This window comes from Anastrepha obliqua, chromosome 3, assembly GCF_027943255.1.
Source record: "Anastrepha obliqua isolate idAnaObli1 chromosome 3, idAnaObli1_1.0, whole genome shotgun sequence".
In the NCBI taxonomy this organism is placed as follows: Eukaryota; Metazoa; Arthropoda; class Insecta; order Diptera; family Tephritidae; genus Anastrepha; species Anastrepha obliqua.
This window is the reverse complement of record NC_072894.1, coordinates 23,292,162-23,306,896: the sequence shown is the minus strand read 5'-3', so window position 1 is coordinate 23,306,896 and position 14,735 is coordinate 23,292,162. Positions and strand designations below refer to the sequence as shown.

At 38.7% G+C, this 14,735-nt stretch overlaps 1 protein-coding gene across 1 annotated transcript in view; it reads right to left on the bottom strand.

Annotated features, from left to right (window-relative positions):
- LOC129240744 (homeobox protein caupolican-like) overlaps positions 1 to 14,360 on the bottom strand; it is a 98,685-nt gene extending 84,325 nt beyond the window's left edge. Inside the window, exon 1 of the mRNA XM_054876716.1 lies at positions 14,262 to 14,360. Within this exon, the coding sequence (XP_054732691.1) occupies positions 14,262 to 14,360 (99 nt within the window). The remainder of the gene's footprint in view (positions 1 to 14,261) is intronic.
- Between the last annotated feature and the right edge of the window lie 375 nt (positions 14,361 to 14,735).

Here is a 14,735-nt window from a genome sequence, read left to right as displayed (position 1 = left end):
GTAAATGTGTGACTCTGAACAATTTTTACTTTTCTGTTAGATGAAAACTCTATTTTTGCTTATGGTTTCTGTAATAAGTCAAATTGGGAGACAGTAGCTTCTTGACCTAAAGTTCCTATCCTCGTGATGGGATTGCCATCTCAAAGCTGGCGGAAAGACCTACTTGTAGGCAACCGTTCGTTATAGGACAGACGTTGCTTGGTTTTCTAGGTTTGGTTCGCGAGTGGTATTGTATTATCCACCTAACATGCATATTTTGCATATTTTAGGCAGAGGTCCTCGGGATAAGGGAACATCAGGAATCACCCACAACAACTATCAGAAGCATGTATTTTTATGAATAGTCAAGCAGTTCAAAAATTGTCAGACAATGCAAAGAAGAAATGCCTTAGCACGCGTGACAAACATCACTCTTAACTGGGTACCTGGCCACCTGGCCATAGGAACATATGAGCTGGCAAAAAAGAGGGCTTCCTTTAGAGTATCCGAAGTGGTAACAGTGGGCTGCCCCGGAATTGTCTACAAAAGGGAGATTTTCTTGCAATTCCAGAATCAGAATATTGACAAATGGACCAACATCTATACCGGCAAAATAGCGAAAGAAGCGTGGCCAGAGTACCACAAGTTGAGAACTGACGAGCTGTTACGAAAGCCAAGAACAGACATTCTTAGAATTACGTCAACCATAACCGATCATTGGCCTATCAGAGACCATGCTAAGCTAGATGGGGTGGCTGTATAGCGATAGATGTAGAAGCTACAAGCAAGAAGATTCTAGTGAGACAGCCGTCTACTATCTGTGTGCGTGCTCAAGGCTGGGTGTTCTACGACATAGAATGCTGAGGAAATTCTCAATGAACAACTTGGTAGAAATTTCAGGAAAGAAAATAGATGACATAGGCAGATTTATAGTTAAATCAAGATGGTTTGTCTAAATAACGGCAGTGGTTCTACAAGTGGTGTACCAAAATTACATCTCTTGTGGTACTTGAGTATGGGGCATGTCATCCAGACAACACCTCAACCAACCAGCTCTGCATACTTGCTGAGTTTTCCCCTTTCCGGCAACTGGGAACGCGTCTGATGGAAAACCAGAAACTGCACATGGCAGCAAGCACTTCTGACGGGAAGTAAAAGCACAAGCTTTTGGAACGGAGTGGACAAAATCTTACTTTGATCTTATGCTCCGCGACGTAGCTCGAAAAACTTCGATGACGTTAGATCAAAACTGAGCCATATATAATTATGTATAGATACCCAAATGTGAAGCGTCGGAAGACGGGCTCTAAGAATCTCTTGAATCAAGAACTAGATGGCTGTCTCATTTTGCAAATGTAAATTAATTCTAAAAATAGAGTAAGCATCATTGACAGACCAAAAACCCGCCAAGAAGTTCCGTTTCCATAGCGTCACGTAAGTCTAATTTTCATTTCAGAAACCTTACCTTTAATAGAGTTTCTTTTTAGAAACAAAATTTTTAAAAAATTTAATTTTTGGCAAAATTCAAACTTAAAGTACCGTTACAAAAAATAAATGTATTATAAATGCTGCCAAAGTGGCCTATCCTTTGCATCTGCAGCAAAAGATTTGAAGAAGTCAAACACGTTCATACATGAAGGGGTGCAACGGTATACCGAACTTAAAAACGTTGACGATTTCTTCGGACGAGGCCCAAAAGAAATACCTATCCAAAGCAAGATCAGAAGACGATTGATTGTGACAAAGCCAAACTTATCGTTTCGTGTAGTGAAAGCAGTTTTTATGAAAAGTGATGTTATTGTAACCAAACACGATTCGAGGACGTTTACGGCAGGAGACTTCAAACATTTATCTGGAGGCCTTGCCACCAATTTACAATTGAAAGAATTGAACGTGTATAGAAAGTGTTCTCTAAATATTCTCTCTGAATTATTGATTTAAACTAATTTAAAGTCTCTGGATAGTAGAAGGTCTATACTCTCACTGACTTTAGTTTTTAATGTAATGAAAGGAGAAATTGATTATTCGCTTCCGATACGGAGCTTTCACTTTCAAAGCCCTTCTAAAACTATAATCTTCACTTACCCATTTTATCTTAAATTTCTTACCCGGGAATCTGAGCTACGACTAGATCCTGATAAATCCTAGATAAAAATACCAGAAGACACATACCACGTGGGATGCGTTGACTATATAGCGGCGATCATCTCAGCCCTAGGTATCGAGGATGCCAGGAGGAAACTGAACCAAGGCGCACATCCCTAGTGATTCAAAAAGCGGTGAAATACCTTGTCATTCAATTAGATTGCAGGCTTACGTTCTGGACCCCAGACACAGGAATGCTGAGCAGACTAATGACGAACATCGGTGAACCAACCCAGAGTAAAAGAAGCTTGATCATGGCCATCACAAACGCAATACTTCGGTACGGCAGCGAAATATGGGAAGATGCGTTAAACTTAAAAATCAAGCGCAAAACACTGGAAGCTGGAAGGAACAGCGGCTCTCAGAATTGCTTCAGCATACCGCACTGTCTCAGGCGCAGTGATCAGCGGGAAGATACCTATCGATCTTATGGCCCGAGAATGAGTGGATGCGTGGCACTCTATGAAAAAACGCGCCACCAGTAATGCCGCGGAACGGAGCAGCGGCCAAACCATGCAGCGGTGGCAAAGCCGATGGGACACTGAATCCAGTGGCAGATGAATGGCGAAGCTTATTCCTACAATAGGTAAATGGGTTCAAAGGAACTTCGTGGCAGTGTGCTATTTCATGACTTAGTTTCTCTCGTGCCACGGACACTTACGGAAATACCTATACCGCATGGGTAAGGTAAGTGATCCTAGGTGCACACACTGCGAAGCACCGAGCAATAACGCCGAACACACGTTCTTTAATTGCGACAAATGGCTCGTGGAAAGAAATGCCTAAAGCGAGCAGATTGGCGACATCGCGCCGACCAATGTAATCGGCAAGATGATAGAACGCGAGAATAACTGGAATGAGGTTAAAAGATACGTTGACATCATATTACGGAGAATAAAGATAGACCTCGACGCAGTACAACAAAGCGAAGCCTCACAGACAGAGACATAAGAAGACGAGCCTATAGCATGAAACTAGCTACAAGCACGGTACACAGTGTGGGTGAATAGAATTGGTCCATTTTATGGACGTTCCCTCCCGAAGTAATGCAGAAAGTAGTCCCGGTTAGGGGGTTTCTAAAAAAGGGGAGCAAGGCTTGTTTTAGTGGCCACACCACGCGACGCAGTAGACGACGGTCGCTGTAAGTGCGAAGTCATTTTTTACCCTTCCTCCCCCACCAAAAAAAAAGAGAGAGGGAGCTCTATTCCACTTGACTTTTTGGCATAAAAGCAGGAGTTTTATGAATTTTTAAACTGTTTTTTTTTTAATTGATTTAATTTATTAATTTCACTATCTTTTGTTCTTTAAGCTCATACTAAAAACTAGGTTTCAGACATGAAAGAAACGAAATGAAACGAAAAATTACGATAAATAAATCAATAAACAAATTAACCGTACATTTCAGCAAAAGACCACCCATCCAACATGAATGTGTAGACACTTGCACATTTCAATTTTCGAGTGAAAATGAGAAAGGAAAATAAGTATTCATGACATTTTCATACACAGCAATACATTTAAACGACATATTAATGAATTGAAGTTAATTTTTTTTTTACACATTTATTTTATTTATGCACAGATAAGCACTTCTTTAGACTGACATGCAGACGCAAACACATACATATGCACATATAAGAGTAAATGCGAGTATTCATATATAAATGCCTCTTGTCACATGTAAATTTTTAATGAAACTCATTTGGCGCACCGTCACAACATTACGCCGTAAACGGTCGGGCATTTTCACGCCATTGCCCAGTTCCCGTGTCGAGGAGCTCATTTTCTGCACACCAGTTGTGTGAGGTGTCAAAATTGAATTATCGCCGCGGCGTTAATGCTGCTGCCGCTGCCGCTGCCACTGCCACTGCCGCTATCACTGTGGTGTTGATGCCATTTGCAGCTTCATTTACGCACTCACTCACTCAGAGCGCACATAGGAGCTCATATGCAGGCGCTGTAGTTTGCATACTCATATGTACGAATATGTGTGTGCGTACTTATGTTCGAATGTATGTATGTCTCTGCTTGCATTCACTTGGACACTCATTCATTCATTGCGCGAGACACTTCAGTTGGTTGTATTGAATTGCACATTACTTTTGCAATTGCAACATCTGCTATGCGGTTTTCATATAATTTTCCAGCATTTACGGCAGCGGCTGAGCAACAAAGCGGAGGGTTGAATGGGCTGCAGTCGTTTGCCGATTGCCTCTTTAAATTGAAAACCAAAAACAAAAAGGAAAAACAAAAACGGCATATAGCGAGATAAACTCATTCATCCATCCATCCGTCTATCCAACCGATTCGTTGGTCCTTATACGGTGGTGTAATTACTGTGACACTTTTACGGTTGGCAACCCCTCGAAGAAACGCATAATTTATCGCTGTTGAATGGTGCGGTAGATCTGCTTTTTTCCATGCCTTTGCTACCTTTTAACTCATTTCGAAATTGAAATGTCAAAATAGTAATAAAAAAAAGTCCATATAAGAAAAATTGGCAATGATAATGAGTACAAGCCAAAATATAATATTAGACCGTACCTACTCTACTGCTGGTTTGAATGGAACAATAGCGGCGGTAATTGTAACTCTAATTTATTAAAATCACAACAGCTTTGCGTTGTGACTGCATTTAACGAAAGTTTATGGCAAAAAGTTGAAGTCATTAATTAAAGGAATAAAAATATTTTCAAAGGTAAAAAAGAAAATTCAGCAATCATTTGAGTTCAAAGTTTGAATGTAGCTGCACAGTCTCCAGAGAACATAGTGCGTACAAGCATGTTTATTAACTTTAATTGGGTCCAAGTACATGCGCACATAAGAGCACGCATGGGGATAACAAGTCGTCAGCCTGGCATGCACCCAGCAGACAGCGCCATTCAACAGCCAGTTGAAGTAATGAAGCCACCTGCCAACCCCAAGCGCCCACTCCATGGGCGCATAGTAAACTTTATCCAACACATACTCGCACATTTACCTGTGTGCCATTGAGTGAGGTGAGTGAGGGTGGTTGGAGTTGGTAAAGTTACACGTACTGCTTCTAATGAAGTCATGTCCATTGCCAAATTTGCTGTTGGCACTTTTACGGCGAAAACAAGTGAATATCAGTCAGGTATCCCCCTTAACCATATGCGTTATGCGCGCATACTTTCAGCTGTACAAACATCCATATATATTTCATACTTACTTACAAAAAGTATTCTTTATTCGAATGTTTAAAAAAAACACCGCCGCACAAAAGCAAAACCACATTTTACCTTTCCTTTGTTTCTCCATCTCTTTCAGACACATTTAATATGGGCCTCCTTTATTTTTTTACTGCTGCGAAAAGGTCCTTGTAGATATTCAATTGACTTTGCCGCCAACTACTTGCCAACAATTTCCCCTTTCATTTATTCACACAGCGCTTACTCCTTAATCATTCAATCAAACATTTTTTTCCACCATAATAAGTATCCATTTTATTTTATTTTTAATATGAAAAGCTCCATTTGCAGGACGCCAGAAAGGACTGCTTGTTCAAGCCAGTCATACTCTGCGCCATGCACGTTTAACCCCGCTGGTTATTTTGTATCAAAAGGTTTATGTATGTACAACGTCGTGTTCTACAAGATTCCGAGTTAATGGCGGTTCATGTAAACAAAATACATGGCCGTGCGTCTTTTAACCGGGCATGGAGGTGGAAAAGAAAGGCTTTCATGCAGCAGACGAGAAAGGTGAAGTGAAATGTTTTCAGTTATTTTTCAGTCAGTAAAAACAGACAATTAGCGTAGGTTTTAATCCATTACGCGCTTGGTTATTTTGAGCGTTTAAGTGACAATTTCCAAACAAACAATTTCTTTAATACGAAATTTTATATAAGAACTTGAATTTTACAACTCCTTTCTAGGTTGGGTTATAATCGCGGTGAATGCTTTAGGGCTCGGATATCGGCGGTAGACGCCGGATTCAATGCCTCTGCGAACATAAAACACCAACAAGTTTTTTCTGGGTGATGGTATAAGATACGTACGAGGGGGTTCAACAAGTATCCTTGTTAGAAATGGAGGCACCACTTTTTTTTATTTATTTTTTATAGATATGGTTTAGAACAGAAAATATATGGTTTTCATATTATTTATTTCTTTATTCTTTATTCAAGCGCTTTGGCATAAACAATATTTTTTGTTTTCCTTTTTGTTTTTGAGTAAATATAAAATATATTGTATATAAAATATAAATTGAAAATCAGGAAAAAAGAAGATGGTTTTTAAATTTTAAATCAACGCATATGAATAACTAAGAAACAATCGTCGTTTTTCCTGATCATCCATGAATTTCTCGTTTCAATTTATATGTTCTATTAAGCATTGGAGCTTTTTTAACCATTATCCATTTATATTTTTCAAAAAAATTTCATTCACACATAATTTCATTCGAATTTCATTCAGAAAGAAATATTGACACATTGTAACTCACACTGTCAATTTGACAGTTCAGTTCCGCCCTAAGCGTTAAAAAAGTAAGCGACATTATGGCTGGATCAAAAGAACGCTGTACCCGTTGCCACGGCGGGTCCACATTTTGGCATATATTTCGAGACCCTAGTCATCAATAGGTATGAAAATTAACCCGTATTAAAGCACTTATCCACAGCTTTCATTTGATATCCATATTGTACAAACACATTCTAGGGTCCACGTTTTGGTCTCTACCTCGAGACCCTAGTCACGGAGCGGCATGAAAAATACTCTGAACTAAAGCATTCACCAACAGCTTCCATTTGATACCCATATTGTACATACACATCCGAAGGTTATCCGGGTCCACGTTTTGACCTATATCTCGAGACCCTATCTACCAATAGGTATCCAAACTATACGGAAACCATCTTCAATACCTCCTTAACAATGTGTGTAAGTTTGGTTTAATTCGGTTTAAAGACACGGCGGGTCCACGTTTTGGCATATATTTCGAGGCCCTAGTCATCAATAGGTATGAAAATTACCCCGTATTAAAGCACTTATCAACAGCTTTCATTTGATACTCATATTGTACATACACAACCAAAGGTTACCCGGGTCCACGTTTTGACCTATATCTCGAGACCCCAGTCACGGAGTGGCATGAAAAATACTCTGTATTAAAGCATTTACCAACAGCTTCAATTTGATATCCATATTGTACAAACACATTCTAGGGTCCACGTTTTGGTCTCTACCTCGAGACCCTAGTCACGTAGCGGCATGAAAAATACTCTGAACTAAAGCATTCACCAACAGCTTCCATTTGATACCTATATTGTACATACACGTCCGAAGGTTACCCGGGTCCACGTTTTGACCTATATCTTTATTCGAATTTTTCTCACCTTTTAAACCTTCCCTAGACCTCCACGAATAATTCAAGACCAAGATAAGAGAAATCGGTTCAGCCGTTCTCGAGTTTTAGCGAGACTAACGAACAGCAATTCATTTTTATATATATAGATATAATCCTATTTTCGACAGATACACTTCTCCCAACGCTCCGACCACATTTTAACCCCTCCAAAAAATAGGATTTCTCGAACTCTCCAAAATACACATCTGTCTCGGCGATGACTTCCTCGTTTGAACTAATTTTTTTCCCACGAGCCATTTCTTCATGCTAGACAACAAAAATAAGTCGCAGGGAGCCAGATCGGGTGAATACGGGGGGTGCGGCAGCAATTCACAACGCAGTCTGGCCGCGACACCTCCTGATGAATGCGCTGGTGCGTTATCGTGCTGAAGCAGCACCTTCTTTTTGCCAAATGCGGCCGTGTCTCCCTCAATGTTTTGTGAAAGCGGTCCAATAACTCACTGTAATATTGTCCAGTGATCGTTCTTCCTTTTTCTAAAAAATCCATGAAGGTGACGCCGTTTGTATTCCAAAAAGCCGTCGCCATGAGCTTTCCGACCGAAGGGTCTATCTTTGCCTTCTTTGAACCGGGAAAAATCCATTGTTTTGATTTTTGTTTAGTTTCTGGTGTGTAATGATGAATCCAGGTTCACAAAATAACTAAGAAAACAATGACGAAATCATATTGAAAGGATGCACTCTGACAGAATAGAAAAGTTAGTGATGAAGCCTAGCCAAACGTCATACGATTGTAAGGACGACCGCCCAGGACATGGATTGAATTCTGGACATCCAGCTCACAAGATAATTTCACTTAACACATACAAAAAAAAAACATTTTACTGATTTTTAATTAATTTTCCTCAATTTCATAGTTCAAATATTAACACATATTTAGTATAAAATATTCAGGTGTATTGCATAATATTTTTGTATATTATTATAAATAACATTCAAAAAAATCTCTAATAAAAGCTCGAGAAAAAGAACTTGATGGAGTAGAAAAATAATTTTTCATTATGTGTATGTATATGGGGCATTCTTCGCCAACCGGACACCCCCATCTGCCCAGAACAGTTTTTATAAAACAAATTTTTCCCTATGCCGAAATAAAAGCTTATGTCATGTACTTTAATTTGTCATGTGGCACTTTTTAAATACTAAAAAGCCATTCCTTCCAAATCTCAAACAAAAAGGAAGTGATTATTAAAAGATTTTCCAATTCTCCAGAAGAAAAAAAAGTTTTACTGTGAAAAAAAACCTGTATTATGAAAAAAAATTCCAATTTCAGCAATTTCCTTCAATATTTATATTCAGCAGCGAACCCAGAAACCCCCGAGCATCATGTTTGAGGAGAATTCACAGTAAAACTTTTTTTCTTCTGGAGAATTGGAAAATCTTTTAATAATCACTTCCTTTTTGTTTGAGATTTGGAAGGAATGGCTTTTTAGTATTTAAAAAGTGCCACATGACAAATTAAAGTACATGACATAAGCTTTTATTTCGGCATAGGGAAAAATTTTGTTTATAAAACTGTTCTGGGCAGATGGGGGTGTCCGGTTGGCGAAGAATGCCCCATATATATAATTGGCGCGTACACCCTTTTTGGGTTTTTGGCCGAGCTCCTCCTCCTATTTGTGGTGTGCGTCTTGATGTTGTTCCACAAATGGAGTGGCCTACATTTCATTATACCTATATCAATAAATATTTTAATATATCTTTTTCTAAAACTTCCTATCTCATTCCTATATTTTAAGGGGTTACATGGGTTTCATGGCTTCAAAAAATCGATTCTTTTTTTTTTTTTGCTTATTAATTCCTACAACATCTCAAGAATATTATCCTAAATTTTCAAGTCGATCCGAATAATAATTTCGGAGATACAGCCTTTGGAAGGTATGCGTTCCAAGCCACTTTTATTGTTACTCAAAACTTTAAACGCGTTTTTCTCAGAACCGTGTTTTCAAAGTCGGTTGTCAAATGTTCTCGAAAACTACTCAACCGATCTTGATGAAATTTTACCCAGGTGCTCGAGATACAGTTTACTCGTGCCTGAATGAAAGATTTTGTTTTTTTTTTCAATTACAACTCTTTAAAGAAAAAACTAAATTTCAAGTATTTCAATTTGACCGAAATTTTCAGTTTTTTGGAAAAATGTCTGCCAAAATTCGAATTTTTACTTTTTTTTATTTCCTTCGTTCAAGCACGAGCTTATGGACTTAACTAAAACACTTATTTTTGTTTTTTCATTTTCGATGATCCTATCAGGAGTCATGCTGACAACGCGGACGCACCTGTTTTTCGAGGGGTCACCGGAAATGACGTCACAATGGAGGAGTTTTAATTTTTTTTTTTTTAGATTTCAAAAATTATTCTTTAAATATGTATCTATAAGACAGAAAAAGTTTGAATTAAAGATAATAAGATTTTTAAACAGAAAAAAATATTGAAAACAGGCCTTTTTTTACCCGACGAAACCCATGTAACTCCTTAAACCACCAGTTCATCTCAGTTCACGCTTTAGTCAATCTGCGCGTTGTGTTTGCCTTTGGATTAACTTTTGTTCACGGAATTTGTGACCGAATTCCGAAAAGGCTTGCAGCAACTTAGCCTTTGTGCGCAGCTATGCGAAAGATTTAAGAGCCCCTTTAATGGGAAAATACTCTACAAAGCCCTGATTCGTTGAAAACTTGAGATGCTTCGAAAGTTTGGAATTATATTTACGAGGTGTGTTCAAGAAGTGAGGTGAGTTTTCATTTTTCTCACAAAATATCTATTTATTCATCAATTTCTATTTTATCTCCTTGAAAGTAGTCCCCTCAGATATAATACACTTTTGCCAGCGTTTTTTCCAATCCACGAGGCAGCTCTGATTTGGAAGCGGCCACTTTTTTGTATGTCCTTGAGCTCCCTCAGCGATTCGGTTTTATCTCCTCAATCATTGCAAAACGCCGTCCTTTCACGGGTCTCTTTAATCTTGGGAACAGGAAAAAATAGCAGTGGGCCAAATCTGATGGCTGAGGCATGATAACAATGTGGTTTTTGGTCAAATAATCTCTCACAAACAAAGATAAGTGGGCAGATGCTTCATCATGATGCAAAAGCCATACATTTTTTCCCACAATTCTGGGCGTGTTTTTCGTATTCCTTCACGCAAATGGCACATACCTTCAAGATAACACCCCTTATTTAGCGTAGGATCTTGTGATAAGAACTCCTGATGCACTACGCCATGGTAATCGAAGACAACAGTGAGCTAAACCTTGACATTTAATCGAATTTGGCGTGCTTTTTTTGGTCTTGGCTCTCCAGGACTCTTCCATTAGGACGATTGGGCTTTAGTTTCGATATCATAACCATACGAGTATACCCAGGATTTGTCACCAGTTATGACCCTTTTCAGCAAATCTGAATCACCGTTGACGTCATTCAACCAATCCTGAGCGATGCTTATGCGCCGTTGTTTTTAGTCAAAATTCGGCAGTTTTGCAAAATTCAGCAATTTGGGCATCATGCCCAAAATTTCCGAAAAAATTGCATGGCATGAACCAACCGATATGCATTTTCTCTAATTGTGAATCGACGATTCTCCATAACAATTTTCTTCACTTTCTCAACATTTTCATCGGTAGTTGATGTGCTGGAGCGCCCAGAGCGAGCGTCGTCATTCACATCTTCTCGACCTGCTGTGAAAAGCCTGTACCACTTGTAAACATTTTTTTGACTCAGAGTACGCTCACTGTATGCCACTGTCAAAATTTCAAGTATTTTTGAGCACTTAGTTCCATGGTTTACACAAAATTTGATGCAACTCCTTTGATGCATTTTTTTCGATAGCAGAAAATCGCCGAACATGCAAAACACTTCTATTATTTTTGCCTCTTACAAACAAGCTAAGCATGGTAAGTTGCTAAAACCGTGAACATATCTTCGAGATGAGTGTACCAACATAAAAAATAATCATCGAGAGTCGAATTTATGTAGACCGCGAAACTTGAAAATTCACCTTATTTTTGAACACACCTCGTATTGGTCTCACGCTAATGGGATCGAAATAGCGAACGTAAGTTTGTTCGTTTTACTCTTCAGTCACGTAATTTTGCAGACACTTAAATGTTTTTATATTTATTTATCTTCCTCGTTGTAAGTTTTTAGATATGAAGTCGCTTGATTTAGAATCGCTAGAAGGACTATTGAATCACTTATATTATATTTGTTCATGATTTGTTTTCTTGTGTTTTCAAACTCCTTTTTACCCGGATGGAATTAAATCAAATTATTTTGCTTTTGCGTAAATCTTTAGACCTCTTACTGGGTTCGAAAAAATTTCAACATATCGATCGCTACACAAGAAAAATGAATAATGAATAAAAATTTATAAATTATTTGAATTAACTTTTGAGCAGCTAGGCTAACAAAAGCGACAAAAGGACACTTGCTACAAAAAGTACTGAAAATAATTTGATTCTTCTTCTTCTTAATTGGCGCTATAACCGCTTACGCGATTTTGGCCGAGTTTAACAAAGCGCGCCAGTCGTTTCTTTCTCGTGCTAACCGGCGCCAATTGGACACACCAAGTGAAGCCAAGTCCTTCTCCACCTGATCTTTCCAACGCAGAGGAGGCCTTCCTCTTCCTCTACTACCACCAGCTGGTACCGCATCGAATACTTTCAGTGCCGGAGCGTTTGTATCCATTCGGACGACATGACCCAGCCAACGTAGCCGCTGGATCTTTATTCGCTGTGCTATGTCTATGTCGTCGTAAAGCTCATACAGCTCATCGTTCCATCGTCTGCGATATTCGCCGTTGCCAACGTGCAAAGGTCCAAAAATCTTGCGCAGAATCTTTCTCTCAAACACTCCAAGCGTCGCTTCATCGGATGTTGTCATCGTCCAAGCTTCTGCGCCATACGTAAGGACGGGCATGATGAGAGTCTTGTAGAGTGTTAGTTTTGTTCGACGAGAGAGGACTTTACTGCTCAGTTGCCTACTTAGTCCAAAGTAGCACTTGTTGGCAAGAGAGATTCTACGTTGGATTTCAAGGCTGACATTGTTATCGGTGTTAATGCTGGTTCCTAAATAGACGAAGTCTTTTACAACCTCGAAATTATAACTGTCTACAGTGACGTGGGTGCCGATACGCGAGTGCGCCGACTGTTTGTTTGAAGACAGGAGGTACTTCGTTTTGTCCTCGTTCACCACCAAACCCATTCGCTTTGCCTCTTTATCCAGTTTGGAGAAGGCAGAACTAACAGCGCGGTTGTTAAGGCCGATGATGTCAATATCATCGGCATACGCCAACAATTGTACGCTCTTATAAAAAATTGTGCCTGAGCGATTAAGTTCTGCGGCTCGTACGATGCTCTCCAACATCAGGTTAAAGAAGTCACACGACAGCGAGTCACCCTGTCTGAAACCTCGTTTGGTATCAAACGGCTCGGAGAGGTCCTTCCCAATTCTGACGGCGCTGCTGGTGTTGAGCAACGTCATCCTACATAGCCGTATTAGTTTTGCGGGGATACCAAATTCAGACACATTTGAAGCGGTATAAAACATATTAAATCTTTTTCTAGCACAGATCGCCAAAATTGAATTGCCCTTCAGAACCAAGAACTGTACTGCCAAGCTATTGACGTATTGAATCTGAGTCTTATATGCCTGTAGACTTATAGGCAAGTTTTGAGAATTTATTTACTTATTTAGTTTTAATAATTTCTGTACAAAAATACAGTTCATTCTTCTACAAAAATTATCCAGGTTTTAAACTTTGTGCAAATTAAATAAAAATTCAAAAAATTTTCATTAAAGTTTCACACTTTTAATCAGAATTTCTTGAAAAATTTCAGGTATGCAGTTTTATAACCTATTCAATTTGGTTAATGAAATTCAATTTTCAAGTGGTTAGAAATTCACGTTGCTTTTTGATAAATTTTGTTTTTTTTGCTGACGCTGTTGGGTATTTTCTTTAATTTCAAAGAAATGTCCAGTATTCGCTATTCGCGTGCGTTTTAATGTTTTTCTCAAATGGCAGGTACCCACAGTTTCATGGCGTTTCCAAACGCCGGATGCTTTTTTAAGGATGTTTTTCAGAGCAGACATACTCGTACATTCTAATATTTGCCATTACCTGCGGAGGGACAGCAACTATTAGAAACAATTTTTTCATTCATTTGTTTTTTATACCCGAAGTTTTTAATCTGGGCACTATCAAATGGTAGTCACGCCCCACGCACTCGGTTACGGTGGTCGCCAAGTCTTTTATTGGTTTTAAATAATTAAAATACTATTGCAACCTTTTAAAGAAATATCTGATAATCTCACATTACCTCCTTCGAGTATAAAAATAAAAGTAAGGAATAAACAGCTATCCCGTACACTTCTGTTCGGTGTTTGGCTGAGCTCCTCCTCCTATTTGTGCTGTGCGCCTTGCTGTTGTTCCACAAATGAAGGGACCCGCAGTTTCAAGCCGACCTCGAACGGCAAGTGAAGAGCTTTTTTATGGCATAAATGCACGCGGAGGTTTGTCATTGCTTTCCGACGGACTACTGCTCTTAGAAAAAAACTTTTTCTATCCTACGAGAACAAAAAAATCCTGATAATCGGCTAATAAAATGCAAACTTCTGGTTGACTTAATTTAGCACAAAATAACTGCCTGTGGTGTCATAGATCATAAAAATACAGGATATTTCACACCAGGTGGAGTGAAAAAAAAGTATTTGCACTCAAAAATATTCTATATATTCTAGATCTTTTCTACTTCTATTCAACTCACCTCTCTGCTGGTAAAAAATGTTTCATCGTCCTCGTAGCTGCTCATTTCAGGTAAAAATATTGATACTGGCTGATGCCAATCTTCATTGTGTGAATCCATTTTCGAATATATCTTAAAAACCAGTTGATAATTTTTTATCTCTAACACCAATCACATTTATCGGTTATCATTGCCACATATCAGGATTTTCCGACAATTTTTTTTACTATACCTAAGATTAGAATCCAATCCTATTACTTTGGCTATTAAGTTGTCAAAAATATTTTAATCACTACACAATTTTAACAAAATTTCTTTCTAAATTCCCACTTTTCGCACGCACGTAGTTCACGTCTACGGCTATTTGAGCTAAGAGCAATTATTATTACTTTTTTTCAGTTATGCACTTCTGTCGCTTTTAATGAACCGAACACGAATGACAATTGTCCTGCTGTCATGTGTTGCCAGGAGTGAGTTGATGTCGGTTAGTGTTTT